The sequence below is a fragment of the Zootoca vivipara genome, chromosome 16, assembly GCF_963506605.1.
Source record: "Zootoca vivipara chromosome 16, rZooViv1.1, whole genome shotgun sequence".
In the NCBI taxonomy this organism is placed as follows: Eukaryota; Metazoa; Chordata; class Lepidosauria; order Squamata; family Lacertidae; genus Zootoca; species Zootoca vivipara.
In genome coordinates, this window is record NC_083291.1 from 1,804,217 (window position 1) to 1,826,109 (window position 21,893).

The 21,893-nt window shown below is 47.0% G+C and overlaps 1 protein-coding gene across 2 annotated transcripts in view; it reads right to left on the reverse strand.

The window, feature by feature from the left end:
• The window catches only part of FOCAD (focadhesin), a 106,510-nt gene that overhangs the window by 81,143 nt on the left and 3,474 nt on the right, over window positions 1-21,893 (reverse strand). Inside the window, exons 4-11 of one of the 2 annotated variants that reach the window (XM_035140663.2) lie at window positions 19,863-20,017; window positions 16,988-17,092; window positions 13,573-13,674; window positions 10,072-10,276; window positions 8,492-8,698; window positions 6,481-6,568; window positions 5,367-5,572; window positions 2,152-2,409 (exon numbers count right to left, since the gene is read on the reverse strand). In XM_035140663.2, the coding sequence (XP_034996554.2) occupies window positions 2,152-2,409; window positions 5,367-5,572; window positions 6,481-6,568; window positions 8,492-8,698; window positions 10,072-10,276; window positions 13,573-13,674; window positions 16,988-17,092; window positions 19,863-20,017 (1,326 nt within the window). Of the gene's footprint in view, window positions 1-2,151; window positions 2,410-5,366; window positions 5,573-6,480; window positions 6,569-8,491; window positions 8,699-10,071; window positions 10,277-12,719; window positions 12,860-13,572; window positions 13,675-16,987; window positions 17,093-19,862; window positions 20,018-21,893 lie in introns of those variants that run through there. The other variant, XM_060269017.1, reaches the window with a different exon arrangement.

Genomic DNA, 21,893 nt, shown 5'->3' on the forward strand with positions numbered 1-21,893 from the left:
TCCCCCATTATCTCCCCGAGAAAGCAAGCTTGTTTTTTATTCCGATGGAAGACCTCGAACAAAGACAACCTGAGCCATTTGAGGCTGAAAAGAAAATTCCCAAGATCCCCATTCCTTGCAAAGCAGTTTCCATTTATCTGTTTTGAATTAATACGATAAAAGCAGCTCCAGCCAACCATCTGCAGGCATCTGTTCCCACAGAGAGCTGCAAACAGCATGGCACGATTCCCTGGTTATCATTGTTTGGGCCTTTTTGCATTTTGAGTGGATGTTATTAAAAAGCAATAAGACAAGCAAGGAAATTAAATACAGCGATCAGCTGTAGGATTTCTGAAGAAGTGTTTTGCTTTCACTGTATTATCGCTGGCCTTTGCGGCACTCTTTTATGCAACTTCACGGTGCATAAACAGCCGTTATAAAAGGTGCTTTTAATTCCCCCACTCACCCAGCAAAAACACATGTTACCAGCATATGAAGAAGTATTTTGTACCTCTTTCTTAATCCTATGCCCGCCCTTGTAAAATTTAGTCTGTTGCTTCCGTTTGAATTTTAGTCAATATGAAGATGACGACATTCTAATAGTGCCAATCTATACAACAGCCAAACCCAAGCTCCGATTCACACCTCCCTGTATCTGAAAAAAGCTTTCATGAGCAAGGCCATTTCTGGAAGAGACTGTTATAAGAAAAAACTGCTCCTTTTCCCTTATGGGGTAGCCAAGAGCCCATAGAGAGTCCTTATGATAGGGTCCCTATCGGTAGGAGAAAATAACAGAGGCCAACCAGAGAATATTGAGAAGCAAAGCAGATAGGAAGCCTGATCTTTATTGAACTGTTGCAACAGGGTGCTCCTTCTCACACAGGAGAAAAGAGGAGGACCCAGAACAAAGGTGTGCCTGCCCTTATATAGACATTTTGAAATTCCCTGCCCTGGAGCTCAAGACCACCCCTCCATACATCATACATACATCACAGAAATCTGAGTGTGTTGCTTCCCTCCTGTCTGCCAGGATACCTGATAATGCCTTACTCTCTGATTGGCTTTTCTGGATAGCCTGGCAATTCCTTTGAGATGATAAATACTTAGTTCCTGAATCTCTTACACATATTGAGTGTGTGCTTGGCTTCACAGATACTTGCCAGACTGTATTTACAGGGAGGTGTGAGCCCCTACAGTCCAAAGACCATTGGAAAGCTTTTCCCATTTCCTTCCTCCTATTTGAAGTCCATTTGGGAGAGTCAAAATGGCTTCAGGATTCTTCTCCTACACTATTTCAGACACATGGTTTATATACTTATGTACGTGTTTGCATTTATGAACATATCATTTATATATATATATATATATATATATATATATATATATATATATATATATATATGAGACCTTAAATTCTTATAACAAAAGACAAACAAGCACCGTCAACTGGCTAAGAAAGGAGGCCACACGTCGGACTACCAGTGCTTCTCCCAAAACTGTGTTTAGAAGATCCCAAGAAAGTAGAACTCAAGGGGATAGGAAGCTGCCTTATACAGAATGAGACCACTGGGCATACCTGCCAAGTCCTGGATGGAAAAATCCGGGATCGGCAGGCTGCGCCACCGGAAGTTGCATAGACGCAACTTCCGGTGGCACTTTGCCCTCCTAAGCCCGTCTAAGCGCCAGAAGTCGCTTCTACGCATGACCGGAAACGTGTAGAAGCAACCTGGTGCCGGCGTCGCCATTTTCTGGTGCCCATAGAAGGGCAAAGCGCCACCGGAAGTTGCGTCTATGCGTTTCCGGACACGTGTAGAAGCGACTTCCGCCGCCGCCATTTTCTGGTGCCCATAGAAAGGGAAAGTGGCACCAGAAAAATGGCCGCCGGCAGAAGTGGATTTAAGGGAGAATAACGGGATAAAAACCTATACGGGAGACCACCGGGAAACGGTAGGAAAAAAGGGGGTTTCCCGGCGAAAACGGGATACTTGGCAGCTATGCCACTGGGCCGTCTAGCTGCCCTGACCTGTCAGTAACTCTCCATCCCTCCCTACCTTGACAGAGATGTGCCTAAAAGCCAGGAACTGCAGCGTAAAGGCATCACAGACCAAACGGGAATGAGACGAGGCCAACCTTGGCTGTAGGGCCTCCATCACACGACCAGGTTATTCTTACCTGGGATGAATCTGCTTTGGCAAGTTCTGTAGTGGCAGCTAATACGTCACGAAGGCAGTCTCCGTTTTCTTGAACGAGGAGGTAAGCCAGCAAAAGGACCACGTGAGCAGGGACTTGCGTTGTAATGGGCAGCACGGATTTAAGAGAAGACAGCCAGTCGGAAACGGAGGACGTCTCTCTCAGGAGCCCCAAGAGCTTCCAGGTCGTGTGCAATGAACCATAAGCACTGGCCATGGGGAAGAAAGGGTCAGAAGAGGCCTGAGGCAAAAGAAAAGGCACGTTCGAACCAGGAAAGTCTGTATGTTCAAAATATGGCACTCTGGAAGTTAAATAAAAAACTAAATTGTTCCTCAGCGATTTGCCTAAAAAGCATACAGATAATAATAATAATAATAATAATAATAATAATAACATGTCACCATCTCATTGCTGTGAAAGTTATTTCCTTCAAATAAATTACCGACACTGCTGTTGATAATTACACCAGCCCTTGCTGCAGCAACCAATCACACGTCCCCCAAATGCACTATCAGGGAATAAGACGCCACCCAATTTTAAACTTTTTTTAAAGAAAAGAACCGTGTCTTATACACGGAAAAGTACAGTAGGTTTCCAGGCATGAGTTGATATCGGTGAGGGTTTGCCCAGCGCAAGCGTGCCTTCCCCTTAGCACGCTTCTAAGCACCCAGGTGACAGCTGGGGGAATTACGCCCCGTGTGGATGATACGATATGCACAACATAAATGCGATGAAGGGCTTTCTGAGGGACTCTCCCCAGGCCACATGCCCTCTCTAGCCTTGTCCCGCACCTTCTTCAAGCCTGAGCTCTGGTGATGCCTGGCGGCTGCCTAGGTGATGGGTTTGTATCTCAGCAGGTTCCTAGAAGCCTCTGGCAGTGAAATGGCTGGGATGTGGTTCCATCTACTGCCCCCCCACACACACTTTTTGCCTCTGGCCATGCCAGCACCGCCATGTGGCCCACGGAAGGTTACTCCCAAGGGAAAGTGGCCCTCGGTGTGCAAAAGGGTTTCCCAACTGGGAGACACATCAAAGCAGAGAAAGGAAGCAGCAGCAGCAGGGAGAATAGGCAGGCTTGGAGGGGGGGTACCTGAGGGGCTCTAAGTGGAGCCTCTTCCTCTTCCTCCCTCTCCTTTGGACAGGGGCTGCAGCGAACTACGGGCAGCCATGCCTAAGACCAGCCAAGCGATTCCCAGCATCGCTAGGGTGACATACAAACTGGCTTCAAGGCGGGAGACAATTTGCTCTCGGGTTTTGAATCGGCCAAGAGGTTTACGAACGAGCTGCTGGAGCACTTCCGCGGTCGTTTTTAATTATATTGTTCAATGTAATGTAAATTCATTTTGGATAATGGGGAGTTATAATGCCCCTGTACTTTATGTGACCTTTTAAAAAGCCATTTCGTGCAAAAGATTTTTTAAAAAATAAATAAATAAATGTTATCCCTCCCCGTTTATCGCCTTCAATTATTGCATGCGGAAAATTAAGATCCAGCCACCTGCAATGTTGGCGCTTTGACTGATGGGATTGCTTAGAGGTAAATGTGCCCCCCCTAATCACTACCCCCAGAGGATTCCTACTGCCTTCCACTGTTCTCATTCTGCTGCCCACTAATAATATTGGGGTGGGGGGCGGTGTAGAGAAAATTCCACAGGCTTATTTTGCGGGAACCCAGATTTACAAGACAAATAGCTGTTTTTCCAGACTGGGAAAGATATCAGAGTAAGATTTGGTCCTTAAGGCTGAAATCCAATCCATGAATGAGAGAATAGCCCCCACTGAGCAGACTGGGACTTGCTTTGGAGTTGACATGCTCAGGGCTGCAGTTAGATATGCAGAATAACACCTCCACGTAGTTCTAGTTACAGGTAGGTAGCCGTGTTGGTCTGCCATAGTCGAAACAAAATAAATAAAAAATCCTTCCAGTATCACCTTAGAGAAAAGCTCATACCAATAACAAACTTAGTTGGTCTCTAAGGTGCTACTGGAAGGATTTTTTATTTTATTTTACCTCCAAGTAGATTAGCTTTCCTAGGGACCCAGGTGGCGCTGTGGTTAAACCACTGAGCCTAGGGCTTGCTGATCAGAAGGTTGGTGGTTCGAATCCCTGTGACGGGGTGAGCTCCCGTTGCTTGGTCCCAGCTCCTGCCAACCTAGCAGTTCGAAAGCACGTCAAAATGCAAGTAGATAAATAGGAACCGCTACAGCGGGAAGGTAAACGGCGTTTCCGTGTGCTGCTCTGGTTTGCCAGAAGCGGTTTAGTCATGCTGGCCACATGACCTGGAAGCTGTACGCTGGCTCCCTTGGCCAATAATGCGAGATGAGCGCGCAACCCCAGAGTCGGTCACGACTGGACCTAATGGTCAGGGGTCCCTTTACCTAGATTAGCTTTCCAAATTACGCCAGGTATCATTTATATTCCGAACTCGGGAACTTCTACCACATTCTAAGGCAGGGGAGGCAAAAGGCAGGCAAGGCTTCAACAAAGGAGGATCACGGGCCAAATTGATCACGGGCCACTTCTGGTGGTCTGCTGGATTCAGGAAGAAAGAAGAGAATACTGGAAAACCTCAGGGCTAGGGGCTAAATGCAAGGCCCCCTCACAATCTGATGGGGAAACTGGAGGCACTTTGTAAGGGCTAAGTCACCATCGTGAGCCATGCTTGAATAGTGGCTTCAAGTCTCACACAGGAGGAGGAAGCAAGGGGCAAGGTACATGCTGGAGTGCCGTGCAATGATTTACCGTATTTTTCTGTGTATAAGATGCCCCCTCTTCTTTGGGACTCCAAATTGAGAAAATGAGGGGAGATGGGAGAGAGTTGTTGAGATTTTTGGGGGGGGGGGTTGCCGATAACCCGCAGGACCGCAGGACCGCCACAGCCAATCGCTCACAAATTGACGAAGCAACCAATCGTCCGCACGCTTGCCGAAAGCAAGTACCAATCACCCGCCCAATTGCTGCAGCAGCCAATAGCCAGCGGACCTTGTTGAAACAACCAATCACCCACAAAAACACCGCTGACAATCTCCTGTTCGCGGCAGCCACCAATCGCCCGTCCAACCTCTCCACTACCCGTGTATAAGACGACCCCCAATTTTTAACATAGTTTTATAATAAAATAACCTTGTCTCATACACGGAAAAATACAGTACTTCCCACCAGTAGAAAAACGAAAGGTTCTGAATGGAAGCCTCACCGGTTGCTTTTTCTCTTCCTGCAATTCTTCTCGCTGCACGATTTCTAAAAGATTAATGGCCAGCTGCTGCCGAGTGGGGCCACCGTCTTCCTCGATCGCGCTGCCCTGCACGGCGGTGGAAGACAAGATCTGCAGAGCGGGCATTGCCAGGATGGGGGCTACGGCAAGAGTCATCGTAGTTTCAGAGCAGGAAAGGAGCTTGATGGCTACAAGAACAAGAGCAAAGTTGTAAGTGGGACCGCCCAGGGGCGGAGGAAGAGGGTGGAGGGGTGGGTTGCCCCGGGTGCCCTCACTGAGGGGGGTGACATTTGGCGCACTGCCCGCCCGCAACTCCCAAGACTATCCATAACTCTCAGGGTAAGGGGGGAGCTGCGCCTTCCCCCTTCGTTTTGACAGCTGGGGGAAGGCTTGGGAGTCGCGGGCAGGGGGCACGCCAAATGTCCTCCATGGGCAGCTCGTGATTTTTCGACTTACGAATTTTTAGATAGGGTTGCTTCGACTTACGAATTTTTCCATTTTCAATGCATTCGTATGGGAAATCACGTTTCCAAGGGTGTTTTTTGACTCACGAATTTTTCGACTTACGAAGGTGCCTTCGGAACGGATTAAATTCGTAAGTCGAGGCACCACTGTAGGTTAAACTGTACCATACTTAATAAAAAAATAAGACATCCCCTGAAAATAAGCCATTGTGTGTTTTTTTAAGGGAAAATAAATATAATACGGTGTCTTATTTTCGGAGAAACACAGTAAAAGGAAACCCAAAGACCCAAGGAAACATGAAAATAAACCTTCTCAGCCCCCACGGGCTATGTAAATGGAAGTCACAAGACATAACACATATATCAACTTTTTCTTGTCCCTAATGAACTATTTTGCTCCAAACTAACTATTTCAGGGAGTTAATAATTTTACACTTCAAATAATGTTAATAATAAAACCACTAATTTCCATTCCGATTAATAAAACCAGGCAGCAAAGCCAAAAATAGTAGACTTGATATGCCAAGGAAAGTTTCTGGGTTTTAAAAAAAGACAACAAGAAGACAAAATGAAGGGAAACAATTTGGAAGGGGGATTTTTATTAGATATATATTTTTACAACAAAGCCTTACCTAGCTTTAAGATTGGTTTTTGCTGAGTGGCTGGAGCCTGAAGCAGTAGCAAACCTAATCCAATTATGGCCACCTCCGATGGAAAGCCCTAAAAGAACAAGGGGAAGACAGCCAAAGGTGAAATCTTTTCAGTCTAACAGCTTGTGGAGATAAACTACCTTGCCAACATTTTACACCCCTGTTTTCCAAAACACATCCTGTTGAATACAGTGAGCTGTGTCCAAGCCCGGTTTCAAAAATAAATAACCCAGCGGCCCTTCTGGTGTTACTCCGGGGCATGGAAGCAACTGCAGCCGACTCTTTCCTCCTGTGCTTCTCAGGTAACTTGGGATGTCTGCAATCTGAAGAGAGAAGCTGGAAAGGAAGCTCCTTCCCAGGACTGTTTCTGCAATAGTGTCATGGGAAAGATGGAAGAGTCTTGAAAGGGTCTATATCTATATAAAGCGGGGGGAGGGGAGAGAATTACTGAACCTGTAATCCAGCGAGCGGGAGGTCATCCAAATTATATAATTGGATATTTGATTAATTGTTATCTGAGTTGGTATTATGATTCAAAACGCATATAATGAGGTTTGTTTTGGATTTTTGTAAATGAAAACTAATAAAAATTATTCACAAAAAATGGGTCTAAAAATCTTAATGTTGAACTCATCTGCACAGATTGTGTTTTTTCCTGTTTTAGAATTCCTGGCTCACTCCTTGATTTTGATGAGAAGGCGGTTAATTTTGTATGAGTTCTGCTAGAAACAAGAACAATTCTCACATATGACATCGTTCTATGAGTCAGGATCCCCTTCTAGAAACTGAGACCCTGCATCTGTGAGGGCAGAATGCATCAGATGATGAAGTCTGCCAAACCGGTTCCTTTGTTAAGGTGCTGGCTAGTTTAGGGCCACGATTTAGCATCACAGAAGAAGTTGCTCTGTGCCATAGAACAAATGAGCTGCCATGGGCTGGCTAGAGGCAGAGGAGTGTTGGGGGGGGGCACCAGCTGAGGAACCCACAAGGGAAGAAGGCTCTATGTTTGTGCGTACACAAATGTGCACACATCAATTTGCAAATAGACACAGAATTAGGCCCAAGGTTCTCCTAGTTCAGTGATGGCGAACCTATGACACGCGTGTCAGACGTGACACGCAGAGCCCTCACTGCTGGCACGCGCCCCATCGGCCCATTCGCGCTGTTGTTGTTGGGTTTTTTCCCCCATTTGTTCTCCCGCTCCTCCTACAGCTTGTCTCCTAGAGTTTGTCTCTGCTACAACTTGTCTCAGCTGTTAAAACCCGGATCCTTTTTTGTTGCTGTTGTTGCTGGTAGCCAGAGATTGGTTTTTAACCCTTTCTGTGCTGTTTTTTTCTGGTGCTTTGGCAGACTATGATTGGGTGTAACAGCTTGCGTTTTTTAACCCGTTCTGTGCTGGGGCTTTTGGCGCTTTGGCAGACTATGTCGGTGGTGCGTGTTAGTTTCAGCGAAGGTATTATTCGTCATTTATATCTGTTCTCTTTCCCCCCCCAAAAAAGCAAAGCAACTTTTGCATCCCCCCAAAAAACCTCCAAAACTTTGATCAGCAGCTCCCCCCAAAAAGCTCAACAACTCTGGGCACTTTGTAATAAATACGGGGTTTTTGGTTTGGTTTAGTTTGGTTAAATAATTAGTTTTTGGTTTATTAAATACAGTTATTTATCACAATTATACATTTTTGTTATTTAAACTATAAATATCGTGAAATTATGGTTTTTTTCTCGAAGTGACACACCACCTGAGTTATGCTCGGTTTTCTTGTCGAATTTTGACACACCAAGTTCAAAAGGTTGCCCATCACTGTCCTAGTTACACAATTAACAATCCTCAGTGTCCCACAAGGCTTTGGTGTCCTAAGCTCTATTACCGTGACAAGAGTGACATTGCTCTGGTATGTTCCGGAGTGTTGCAGACGTGAAGCAAAAGCAGCTTGGGAACCGAGATACATGGCACACTTAAAAATAAATAGATTCTCTCTCTCTCCAGAGCCTACCTCTTTCAGCAGCTCAGCATTTTCTTCCAGTAAGCAAACCACGGACGAACACTCCCCAGTGATCTGCAGGCAAACCTCGCAGATGCATAAAAGTTGCAGGCAGAGCTGGCGCAACTGGGCTTTCCAAAAAGCGGGGTGGCGCTGCAGACTTCGGAACAGCTGCTCCAAACACAGCAGCTTTTCTGTGACCTGTGGCAGGTCTTTTAGCTGCGGGAGGGAAATAAGTAGGACTGAGAAACTCGTTCATTTATTTATTTATTTATTGCAAAGGTGGGTCTTCAGCTCCCCATTTTATTGTTACAACAACCCTACAAGGTGAGTCGAGTGATTGTGACTAGCCCATGCTTTCTTTTTATTTAACCAAAAAGCCGTAAGGAAGAAATGCCTTAAGTGGAAAACGGGAAGTGTGAGGGGGGCTGTTCCACACAGGAGGACTAGATGCAAAACACAGTTGGGTTCTTGAAGCTGTAACAGAGGAGCAGGAAAGGGACTTTTGGCCGGTCGCCATGCTGCAGGAGGGAGAAAACTCTGCCTGCCAAACATTCCCACTTCCACGCAGCTGCAAAAAGCACAGAAACCCTGTTCTCTTCTGTGCATCTCTCTGTCTACTTTCACCTCCCTCTATGCGCCCTGCTGGGAGCGCTCTCAATTTCTCAACCTGCGATTTCAAGAGCTCAAAACATCAATTTGTTGGAAAATGCAAGATTTTGAAAATATATGTCCCCTACTCAGGCCTGCCTGAAGAACACCTGATAACCTCAAATATACTTCTGTAGTCTGACATACTGCTTCCTGCACTTTTGGAGCCATTAGGCAGAATGAGGCAGCCACCTGAGGTGACAGGTGTGTGTGGCAGGAGAGGATATATTGTTTATTAATATCCTTCCTAACTTGCGCTAGCAAGTTCCTTTGCTTAGCAGAGTTTACATCCCCCTTTTTACATGCACAGCAGATAGCTGGTTGCAGGCTCGTGTGAGCGTCGCACTATTATAAGTTCCCTTGAATCCCTCTTAAAAGAATAAAGATGCCACAATCTACCCCATATGGGGGAATAATTCCACTGTCTCTGCTAGCTGAGCAGAGCTGTCCTAGCTACAAGCTGGTCAAACGAAGAAGAAAGTCAAAAGAGGGAGGTGTGCTGTGTGACTCGTCCTTTTGTTACCTGGACAGATGAGGTCACGCCCACCTTTAATCACATTGAAAAGGAAGGGTGCTCCAGCCAGGAGGAACAGGAAGTTTCGACTGGCTGGACCAAACATTCCCTCGCATGTCCACTCTAGGAAAACAAGGAATATGGTATTTGACTGCTCCCAGTGGATTACATCCCCCAAGGTGCTGGGGGGAGGGACAGGGTGGGCTAAGGGCTGCCCTGTACCCCTTGAGCTGGCCTGCTGCCCTCCGGTGAGGTGTAAGACGGCACCTCACTGTGAAATGAGATACAACAGCTAGGCCACTCAGCTTCTGAACATGGAACGGGGGCGACGCCATCTTGTTTTCCACTTCAAGCAGCCAAACGTCAGCCCCTCCTCAACGGACCAAAGTGCTTCGATGGTGTCAGGTAGGAAAGAGCAATGCCTCACCTGATAATGTGGAACCAAGTCACAAAGCAGCTGGAGGAGATGGCGCTCAAGGGCACAAGGTTCCTCCTTGTTCTGAGGCCCACGCGGCTGAAGCAAAACTCCAAGCAGAGCCATTCGTAATTCCGCATGTTCCCTCAGCTGGCAAGGTTCACAGTACAGATATCGTAGGAAAGGTCTCATTACACAGACACATGAATTCTCCGCGCTGCAGGTGGAGAAAACGATTTGGTGAACTTGCACAGAACAGGGAAGAAACAAATGGAGGTTTCATCGGAGGTCCCATCATTTTCAGCGTAATTAAGATAATGGTTGCATCCAACTGTCAGGGCAGCGTACAAAGTTTCCCCCACCGCTCCCCTGAACCATCACAAACTTCTTTCTCTAACACAAAACCACCATTGGATGAAACCCTTGGAAAGATTGTGGGAAGATGGGAGAATTGTGGGAAGATGGGAGAACACACATTTAATCATCATCATAATTTTATTATTTATACCCCACCCATCTGGCTGGGTTGCCCCAGCCACTCTGGGCAGCTTCCAACACATATAAAAACATAATAAAACATCAAACATTAAACTTCAGGTGTCTTATAAAAGCTGTATAGTTCTTCATCTCCTTGGCATCTGATGGGAGGGCGTTCCACAGGGAGGGTGCCACCACTGGGAAGACCCTCTGCCTGGTTCCCTGTAGATTCACTTCTCGCAGTGAGGGAACCACCAAAAGGCCCTCTCTTACCCCCCCTTCCTGTTGAGGAACAGGCCAGATACTGTACCGCAGGGATCACAGCATCTGTGCCCAATGCCCAAGCTTTTCCGCTAGGCCGCAGGATCCCCTCCCTCCACTGAAATTAGGCTTGAAAGAAGGATTCTGTTAACTAACTGGGAGACTCAGGAACCAAGGAACGGGGGAAATTTCCAATTTACTTAGGAGACCATAGCTGGACTATAAGAATCACTTGTAAAGTAACCAAGATTACAGACAATCTGGAAAAATGAAAATAGTAGAGAACGCATTGATACCGTGTTTCTCACATTTTAAGACATGTCTTATATTTATTTTTCTTCCAAAAAAACACGCCACGGCTTATTTTCAGGGGATGTCTTATTTTTTTTGTTAAGCTTTTTAATTTTTTACTGGTATTAAGCTTTCAGAGAGTTTTGCTGGGTTGGGCTCAGTGCAGCGCGCGCTGCTGTCTTTGCCAGGTCCCGCTGGGTCGGGACTCGGCGTGGCGCGCGCTGCTGTGTTTGCCGGCTCCCGCTCAGTCGGGACTCGGCGCTGTGCTACACGGGAAAAGTGGAGAAGAGAGCAAAGGCTACAAAAGTTCGGCAATAACACGAACAGGGCTAACACCACCACCGGGAAGTCATCCAACATGCCTTGCTTGAGCCGGCAGCTACGGGAAGCTTTATTGTTTGGCCGGGAGGGGCGGGGAGAAGGAACTTGGGCTGGGCTTGCAAGCTGTTCCTCAGCTCTCACCTTCTAGAGCTTCCCGAGGACTCGGGAGCTGAAGGGTCCCGGGCGACCTGCACTGTGACAGGACCCTGGGGGAGGGCGGCCCGTTTCCCCTTTCCCACGTTTCTTTGTTCCGGGGAGGGCGCTGGTGGAAGGGAAGGAGGGAGCCAGACGAGGAAAGAGGAACCAACCCTCCCCCCCCCCGCCCCGGGCTTCTCCTGCCGGGTCTGCAACACAGGCACTGCCGGTGTTCGTGAAGGAGACCCGCTCCTGTTACACACAGGCGGAGGATAGCAAAGCGGGTAAAATATCCCCCCACCACCACCCCCGCGCCGCAAAAAAAAACCAACCCGAATTTGCTCCCCGCTTTCCTAGACCAGGGCAGGGCCCAGTCAGCCGCTCCTCGACGCTCCAAATCCCTCAGCAAACGCAGAACCCAGTGAAGAGGCGAGCGGAAGGAGAAGCAGCCGCTCAGGCGCCGTTAACGGAGCCGCACCCAACCTCCTCTCCTTCAGGCCCGGTGAGCGAGCCGAGACCGCCGCACCCGGGGCCTCGCACCCAGCGGCCGTAGATCCGGAACAACCTCCGCCCCCGCCCTCTCTGTGTCTCTCGCTCTCCCACCCTCCGCCCCACAGCACCGTCCCCTCTGCCTTCACCTTATACGAAAAGCTCGGCCACCGCGCTGACTCGCCCCTCCGCTACGTTCGGCTCCCTCTATTAATGGGGCCAAACACCCTCCCCGCTTTCACTTCCGCCTCAGCGGGAGCTGGCAAGGGCAGCAGCGCGCACCGCGCGGAGTCCCAACTGAGCGGGACCCGGGAGAGACAGCAGCGCTCGGTGAGGCGCGCGCTGCAGAAGCGCCATGCAGACCTGCTCCCACCACTAACAATACACCAGCATGTCTTATTTTGGGGGGATGCCTTATATTTTATTGCCTCCAGAAAATCGTGCCATGGCTTATTTTATAGGCACGTCTTAAAATGTGAGAAACACGGTATGTAGTCTTAATGATCGTAATAAGGACCCATGTAGGGGATGGGGGAAAGTCACGAGATTCAGAGAATCTCACAAAATGATGACACAAATTGTTTGATTGCAAATTTCTATTGATAAAAATAAAATAAAATAATTTCAAGGAAAGAAAGAAAGAAGGCTTCTGTTGCAGCCAAGAGATCAGGTTGCGGTGCGCTTACTTAAGGGGTACGTGTGGTGCCCACAATGTTTATCCAGTTTACAAATGGGCACAAAAAGGTTGGCACCTCTGTGTTATGCTTGGTTTAATATAATAGCAGCAAGAAGCAGGGGTTTCAGTTTCCTACTTCTTGGAAAAAATTAGAGGGTACATCTTCCCATCTCCTTATCCATTTCTGTTTCTGTAACAGTTCTGCTGCGGGGGGAAATCGACATTCAACTCTATCATCACAAAGACACACACAAAAAGACCACACACATTTTCTCTCTCTATTTTGTGAAGTCTGGATTCAATCACGAACCTACAGGACACATAAACATGGTGTCAGAGGTTGTTGCGACTACTCTAGAGTAATGACTCTCCACATGCTTGTCTTTTAACAGTCTTTATTGGTGCACTCTATTTACAGTGTAACGGGCTGTTGGAAACATGCCTTCTCATTCCGATGCAGAATCCGGCACTGCCCCCCTGCGCGACTTCTCCCAACATAAGAGTCGTGGGACAGTGAATCTCCTCCCCTTTCTCCTCCTCCGTAATTCCGGAACCGGGGGGAAAAGGTCTACGCTCCGTGCTTTCCCTCCCCCCCCCTTTCCCCTCCTCTCTCTTCCCGCTTGTGGAGCAGGGGCTCTCCCATGCTGCTAGAGACCTGGCACTCTCTCTCCGTTTCCTGACTAGCCTCTCCAGAGCTCGCGCTTTCCTCGCTGCTTGGGGAGGAGCTACTTCTGATGAGAGGGGGAGGTACTCTAGACTCTCTTCCCCTTACACATGGCTTAGGCACTGCATGTTGCCCCAATGTGGCCTTTTCCAAATCTCCCATCCCCGGAGAGTGAATGTAGATTTGATGGGTTCCCTACCTCTCTGGACACTGCTGGAAAAAGGCTGTCATCTGCTGCAGGAGAGCCGGCCAGCAGTCAGGTCTGTTCTCAAGAACGGTGATCAAGGGATGAGGAGAGTTCCTGGGGGGGGAATTAATAAATAAAGCTTCAATAGGAGAAAATGTGGAAGCCAGACTAGCCTACAAACAAATACAACTGCAGGTCCAGGCACCCCCCATTTCTTGCATGTTTTCCACCAACATAGAGAAATACTATGACGGTAAGTTGTGACTGCGTTCAAGTTGCATAAAACCAAGCTTTAAAAAAAAGTTTCTGCTTATCTATTTCACAGGCAGGAGAAGACACAGTGATGCAAAGTCCTTGGCCGAGCAAGAGAGACATTTTGGGGCAGTGCTACCTTCGAAGGAGAGAGCAGACCACATACGAACCTGAACAAATTAACTAGTTAATTAAGTCTTGAGATGGAAAGAACCAGAGAAGAATGGCAGATCAAGTTGATGGACTACGCCGAAATGGCAAAAACGACCTCAAGAATCAGAAATCAGGAAGACCAATATTTCAGTAAGGAATGGGGGAAACTTTTAAGCTTAAAAACCATTGTAAACAGCTAAATTTCTTAGTGGGATTGGAATAACACTTGTAGTTTAATGGTAAATTTTGGACATAATGGAGATGCAAAAGATTTGGATTATTATAAAAGTTGCAGGAGGGAAGGACTAACAATAGGACCCACAAAGAGGAGGAGGGAAGCCCAGGAGAGTCTTTGGAATCTTGTTTTTATATTGTATGTTGATATGTTATTGCAAAATTTTAATTTAAAAACCCCAAGTAAATAAGTTTACCAAAAAAAATTCTTTAAAGTGAAAAAAAAACTAGTTAATTAAGTCTCAAGGCACACAATGAAAATACCTAGTTAACAGTCTGAAATATAGAATATGCTTTAAACCAGATTGTTTCGGCTGCCCTTTTCTGTACTGTCAGAGGTTGTTACAGCTACTCTTGAGTAACGACTTTCCACATACTTGTCTTTAAAAGAGTCTTTATCGGTGCACGTTATTTATAGTGTGGTGAGCTGTCGGTTTCATGTCCGCTTACTCCGTCTCAGAATCCGGCACTGCCCCTTTTCGCAACTTGGACCAACATAGCAGTCTCGGGACAGCGAATCTCCTCCCTTTTCTCCTCCTCCTTAATTCCGGTGCCGGGGGAAAGGGTCTGTGCTCCATCTTTTCCCTCTCCCCCCTTTCCGTCTCTCTCCTTTCCTGCCTGTGGAGCAGGGGCTCTCCCATGCTGCCGGAGACCTGGCTTTCTCTCTCTCCGCTTCCTGACTAGCCCCTTCAGACCCCGCGCTTTCATGGCTGCTTGGGGACGAACTGCTCCTGATGAGAGGGGGAGGTTCTCTGTAACCTCTCCCCCTTACATCTACCCCCCTCCAGGCCCCCCCTCCTCCCCTGAGGAGACGGGCAGCTGTGGAGGTGATTGGAAGCCCCAAAACTGGTGGGGGTGAAAACTTGCTCCCAGCCTGAGCCCTGCGAAGATGCTGGAGGTGACGACTGAAACCCCAGGAAGTCTGTCCCGTCCGATCCCGTGGGAGTAAACACCTGTTCCCAGTCTGTGATCGGGATTTCAGCGCTGGAGGGAGCGCCGAACTCGTACTCCTCTCCCCGATCCTGAAACCTTGCTTCCCATTCCCACAGCGATCCCTGTGGCTCTTCTTCCCCTGAGGAGTATCCCCCCCCCTCCCCGGCAGGTGCTTCTGGATCCTCCCTCCCGATGTGCCATGGTTTCAGTCTGTGCGGTATTCCTCCTGCACCGCATGAGCCGGCACCCAGGCATTTTGGGTGGGCTGAGTGTCCTCCCAGGCCATTTAGTTTTCAAAATTAGCCAGGCGCATTTTGCACTGGGCAATCGGCCACTTGCGACCCAGTGAAGATGCCCGGGTGCCAGGATGCCGCCTGACGTCTCTACCACCGGGAGGTGAATAACTGGGAATCCTTGGATCTGGACTGTTTCCACACACTAACAAGACATCCTGTTGAATTCTATCTGTTGTGTTTTATCTGCACATTCAGAATGAATTTCAGGAACCAAAAAGTCGTATTGAAATATACAGTGGAACCTCGGTTTATGAACACCTCGGTTTATGAATTTTCGGTTTATGAACGCCACGGACCCATCTGGAACGGATTAATTCACTTTCCATTACTTTCAATGGGAAAGTTCGCTTCAGTTTATGAACGCTTCAGTTTATGAACAGACTTCCGGAACCAATTGTGTTCATAAACCGAGGTACCACTGTACGGTGCTCGAGCCGTCTGGCAACTAGGCATTTTGTTTTGATGACTGCACTGAAAAAAGGTGCTCTTGAGTACCCCCAGAAAAAAAGCACTGCTTCTATTCCAAAACATTATATGCACCTTGCTTTTATAGTAGCAGGATCTTGCATTACAGCTCCAGACTGACTAAGGAAACAATTACAAAAAAAAACCCCAAGCACCTGCATTAAGCAGAATTTCAATGGAACGTCAACAGATTTTTAGCTTTGTCTGGATTGCGCCATGATAATCATAACCCCACACTCTCTGCAACGACGGTAATGTAGCCTGTAATAGACAGCATTCCTCTTATATAAAATTAATGTACATTCGAAATCAAACTGGATACAGTTTGCAATTGTACTTTTCAGATTCTCAGTGATCTTCTTAAGATAAGGGGTGCATTTTATGGAGTCAAAATGTTCACCGTTACCCAAATAAAAGGTTTAGCCAAGTTGATTGCAATATACAGTGGAACCTCGGTTTATGAACACCTTGGTTTATGAATTTTCGGTTTATGAACGCCGCGGACCCATCTGGAATGGATTAATTCATTTTCCATTACTTTCAATGGGAAAGTTCGCTTCAGTTTATGAACGCTTCAGTTTATGAACAGACTTCCGGAACCAATTACACCCATGCTTCAGTTTATGAACGCTTCAGGTTAAGTACTCCGCGGACCCGTCTGGAACGGATTAATCCACTTTCCATTACTTTCAATGGGAAAGTTTGCTTCAGTTTATGAACGCTTACTCCGCGGACCGTCTGGAACGGATTAATTCACTTTCCATTACTTTCAATGGGAAAGTTCGCTTCAGTTTATGAACGCTTCAGTTTATGAACACAAAATAGCTAGCAAAAACAGACAGACCGCAGCGTAACACTCAAAACGGAAGTGTGGCTCTCAAAACGGAGCACATTCAGCTTCTGAAAAAAACTTACTTCTGGGTTTGCGGTGTTTGGGTTCCATGTTGCTGGAGTACGAAGGCGTTTGAGAACCGAGGTACCACTGTAATAATAAATTTGCCTGTCTGTTCTGTGCCACAAGAGTCCTTGTTACAGCGTACCTGTAATTTTCATTCGAATTAGCACTCAGAAACCGAACCATTTATAAAACATACCTGATGGCATAGGTCTCCCCCAACGGATCCTTTTCACTTCTGGTCTCCTTCAAGGCCTGCCTCTGCAGCAGTTTGACAAGGATTTTTATCAAACCGTGGACATTCCTATCGAAAGCAAAATTGGTGCAAGTTCATATCAACACTGTTGCGCAAAGCAGGGGGCTGGAGGAGGGGGGGGAGAGACTTTTTCCATGATGGGCGGTATCCAATTTGTGCAAGAGGACTTTAAAAGTCCCGCAGAGGACTTTTGTCATTTGGTAGTACATGGATGTTGGAAAGAAAGAAATAACACAAACCTGGGGGCAGGGCCGTCTTTAGCATATGCGCTGCTGGGGTGCAAAGATCCGCCCCAGCGCCCCCAAATTTAGTTTAGCCACCAAATTAACGTTTATTATGCTTATGTCAGACACCACAATTACGCCTTATCTCTTGTTTATGAAAGAAGAGAGGGAAAAGAAACCAACCTTTTTATTTGCTCATTTATTTACAATACATTTATACTCATTTGCTCATTTATTTACAATACATTTACACTACCACACTTAAACTAATAAAAATAACAATAAATAATAATAATAATAATAAATTTTATTTATACCCCGCCCTCCCCAGTCAAAGCGGGGCTCAGGGCAGCTGACACAGTAAAATTACAGTAAGACATAAAAGAAAAAACAATTAATTAAAGTACAGGTTAAGATGCAACTTAAGTAATGTTTAGGCACCTACTTAGGAGAAACATCAGTCGTGTCAAAGGTGCCGCTGACCCCGCTGCCTCATAGCAGCTCAATACAAAACGTAACATAATATTTTGATGTAAGCGTTAATTTCGTGTGCACGACGCCATTGATAATGACAAGTGCCACCGCTGGCGCGACGCATCTTTGGTAAATAAGCGCACAAAGTCGGAGGTCCTTTAGTGAAACAGTAGGTATACATTTCGGTAATACCTAGCTATATATGTATTTTGTTTTTCTAGCTTGATCAAAATTGTTTATTATTTCGTAACAGGTAGAAAGTTAAGAGTTTAGGTGGCTTCAGCGGTGGGTGTCTTCTAAAGGTCTGGTAATTGTTGTTCTCTTTGACCTTTGGTGGGAGGGAATTCCACAGGGTGGGTGCCACTCCCGAGAAGGCCCTCTGCCTGGTTCCCTGCATCTTGGCTTCTTGCAATGAGGGAACCGCCAGAAGGCCCTCGGTACTGGACCTCAGTGTCCAGGCAGAACGATGGGGGTGGAGACGCTCCTTCAAGTATACTGGACCAAGGTCATTTAGGGCTTTAAAGGTCAGCACCAACACTTTGAATTGTGCTCGGAAACGTACTGGGAGCCAATGTAGGTCTTTCAGGACCGGTGTTATGTGGTCTCGGCGGCCGCTCCCAGTCACCAGTCTAGCTGCCGCATTCTGGGTTAGTTGTAGTTAGTTGTAGTTTCCGGGTCACCTTCAAAGGAAGTCATTGAGCTGGTACTCTGTGTCCTATGCAAGTCAATTTAATCACACGGCAAACATATCCAAATCTGTCGTCTTCATCTATTAATCTCAGCTATTTCAGAACACCACAGGGCACACATTCCCACATCGTGTTTTTAAAGTCTTAATTCGATTTGGATAATCTGTCTGAAGAGCTGGATCTCTTTTTTTTAAAAAAAATATTTTTTAAAAAAGAACAAACTATTCTTTAGGGGAAACTCTGTTGCCTTGAAGTCTCTCGGGAGTTTGTGGGGTGGTGTTCTGTTTTTCTAACTGGGTCCAGGCATGAGAAAAGCCAGCTGAAAATGTGATTTTTGCGGAAGTTTAGAAGGGGTGAAAAATATGTTTAGAACGGTACCAGACCTGGAAACTCTGGCTCTGACCCCATAATACAGCACAGGTGGGAAATCAAATTTGTGGCCTTGGGCAAGAAAACAACTTTGTGTTCTCTATGCAAAGAGCAGGAAATATGTCACCTATTAAGCTTTGTCTTCTTCCTTTTATCCATTCCCTATTTGCTTTGATTCCACACCTCCACCGCCAAGTACCTCACCCAGTTTAAGTATTCAAAGAAATGCAGGGCACCGAGGCTCACATTTCTTTTTGGCAGGCATGTGGCAAAATAATTTGTGCTTGGGGCCAGACTGAAGCTCCAAACCCATACACCAGCCAACACGATGCGTTCCAGACATAGATGGACTACAACTCCCATCAACCCTGACCACCGGCCATTCTGGCTGGGGCTTCTGGGTACTGGAATCCGACAACATCTGTTCACAGTAACCTGAAGTCAATGGGTCTTGCTTATAAACAGGCATGTACATGATCACGCCATAAGTAATGCATTACACACATGGAATGCATTGGTTGTCAAGTGTTCGCAGAAAAATCTGCTGAGCCAGTTTTTAAAGGAAATGTCCAGGGCAAAAACAAAACAAAACACCTTTTCTTTTGACAGCAGCAAAGTTCTAGGCTAACCATTATGTAGCAGCTTACATGGTCAATCTACTAAGTTTCTTGGAGGAAGGCCAGAAATACAAATACAGCGGTACCTCGGTTCTCGAACTTAATCCATTTCGGGAGTCCGTTTGAGTCCCGAAACGGTTTGAAAACCAAGGCGCGGCTTCCGATTGGCTGCAGGAGCTTCCTGCACTCAAGCGGAAGCCGCATCAGATGTTCGGCTTCCGAAAAATGTTCGCAAACCGGAACACTTACTTCCGGGTTTGCCGTGTTCGGGAGCCAATTTGTTTGACAGCTAAGCCATTCGAGAACAAAGGTAGCCTACCACTTGCAATGAGTATGGTGCAAACATGGGTACAAGGCAGCTAAGCTGGAGCAGATGTGCTGAATAAAGATGATCAAAACATTAAGAGGGGCATGGCATGGATGATGCAAACACCCCACAAATTACCTGGCAGAAGGAATCAGGTTGAGAGCTCCGTTGAGAACATAACTGAGCTCTGCGTGATCCTGGGAGACGAGCGTCACCAGAGCCTCACAACACGAGGTTCGGACAACCACGTTGTCACTGCAGCACTTTTCCCAGAGCAAGTTTAAGGCAGGGGTCTGAAATCAAGAACACTCCTTGAGGACGGCTGACTTACCAATGCAGCAACTTTCTGCTCCCTTCACAACTTCCTTAAATTGGTACGCAACTGGAAAATATTATTTATCTCCACAAAAGGACAGGACAGAGGTTCCTTGGGGGGGCGTCTCCAGTTGCAACTGGTGGTGCCAACTTACCCAGCTGGCTCTATGGACTCCCTCAAGTTGTGGCAAAAGGTTTTAACCAAGGTCACCCCTCCCATTAGGCCCCCACCCAATGCCGAATTTACGTATAAGCTAAACGAGCTCTAGCTTAGAGCCCTACTCTCTTGGGTGCCCTCCCCCCCAAAAAAATTAAAGGACAAATCCTCGATGTACATTTCCAAAATATAAGATAAAAAACAAATAAAATAAAACCTACATACAGCAACAGTGTTGTGTGTTGTGTGTATGATGGAAGTCATTGGCCCCGCCTGCTCGCCTGCTCCTTAAAATGTCCCTGGTTTGCTCATTTCTGTATACAGTATAGGGTGCCTACATTCTGCATGGACTGGTTGCATACTTCTTCTTAATTGTATTTCAGTTCAACATTTACTTTGATAAAATACATATTTTATTATGTGCAAATGGCTTTAGGTACCTATGAGGTCCATAAATTACCATATAGCATAAAAAGGTAAAGGGACCCCTGACCATTAGGTCCAGTTGTGACCGACTCTGGGGTTGCGCGCTCATCTCGCATTATTGGCCGAGGGAGCCGGTGTATAGCTTCCAGGTCATGTGGCCAGCATGACAAAGCCGCTTCTGGCGAACCAGAGCAGCACATGGAAACACCGTTTACCTTCCCGCTGTAGCGGTTCCTATTTATCTACTTGCACTTTTAGACGTGCTTTCGAACTGCTAGGTTGGCAGGAGCTGGGACCAAGCAACAGGAGCTCACCCCGTCACAGGGATTCAAACCGCCGACCTTCTGATCAGCAAGCCCTAGGCTCAGTGGTTTAACCACAGCACCACCTGGGTCCCAATATAGCATAATTCAACTCAAAAAAACAGCGACCATTTGTTGTTGACAAAGGGCAGCTGGGCACATCAAGGGCCCCGATTACCTTCAGGAGCTGCCAGAGGGCCTCCTCATACCTAAATCCGGCCCTGCGCCCATCTCAGACAGCTGATGTTTGGCATCATGAAAGAGCAGAACCTTGACAGTCAATTTATCGTTCTTGCATCAAAAGCCATTTAGGAGAAGGAGAACTCTGTTCCCTTCCACTCCCTTGGGGGTATCTTCGGGAGAACAAAAGGCTGAGGAGCAGATCCTATGCAAATCTGGAGTAAAGTCCCTAAGATGCTCGGGTGGCACCTCGTACGCCTCCTTCCGGCAACTCCTGCAACCAAGCTGGTGCCCAGCCTCTTGCTCTGCTTTCCTTTGGACCCCATCAGTGAGGCCGAGGGGGGGGTTGTTGTCTAGGCAGCCCAGGACCTCCATGCGCACTGCCCAGGCTTAAAGCCCAGGGAGGTCACTTCAGTGTTGCTAACACAGCAGTTTGCCTCCCCCCCCCCCGGAGGTGTACTCCATTGTCTTTTTAGACAGATGGATGCCAACATCTCCCAGGGAAAGCCACCTGTGGCATTTAATGCAAAATAACAGAAGATAAAGGAGAAAAACCATTCATCTCTTAAAAACCCTAATTGAAGGGGTCAAATTCTGCAACAGATGTGAAAGATAAGCCCCATTTGTTTTTCATGAAGAGGAACAACAACAGCACAAGAAACTATCTGAAAAATTTATCAGCATGCCGAATCTTACACAGCATTTATATGGCGTGCCTGGATCTGCCTCTCTCCAGACAGCCTGTCCTTATGGCTATGCAGCCTCGTACTATTAAGTACCTCATTTCAA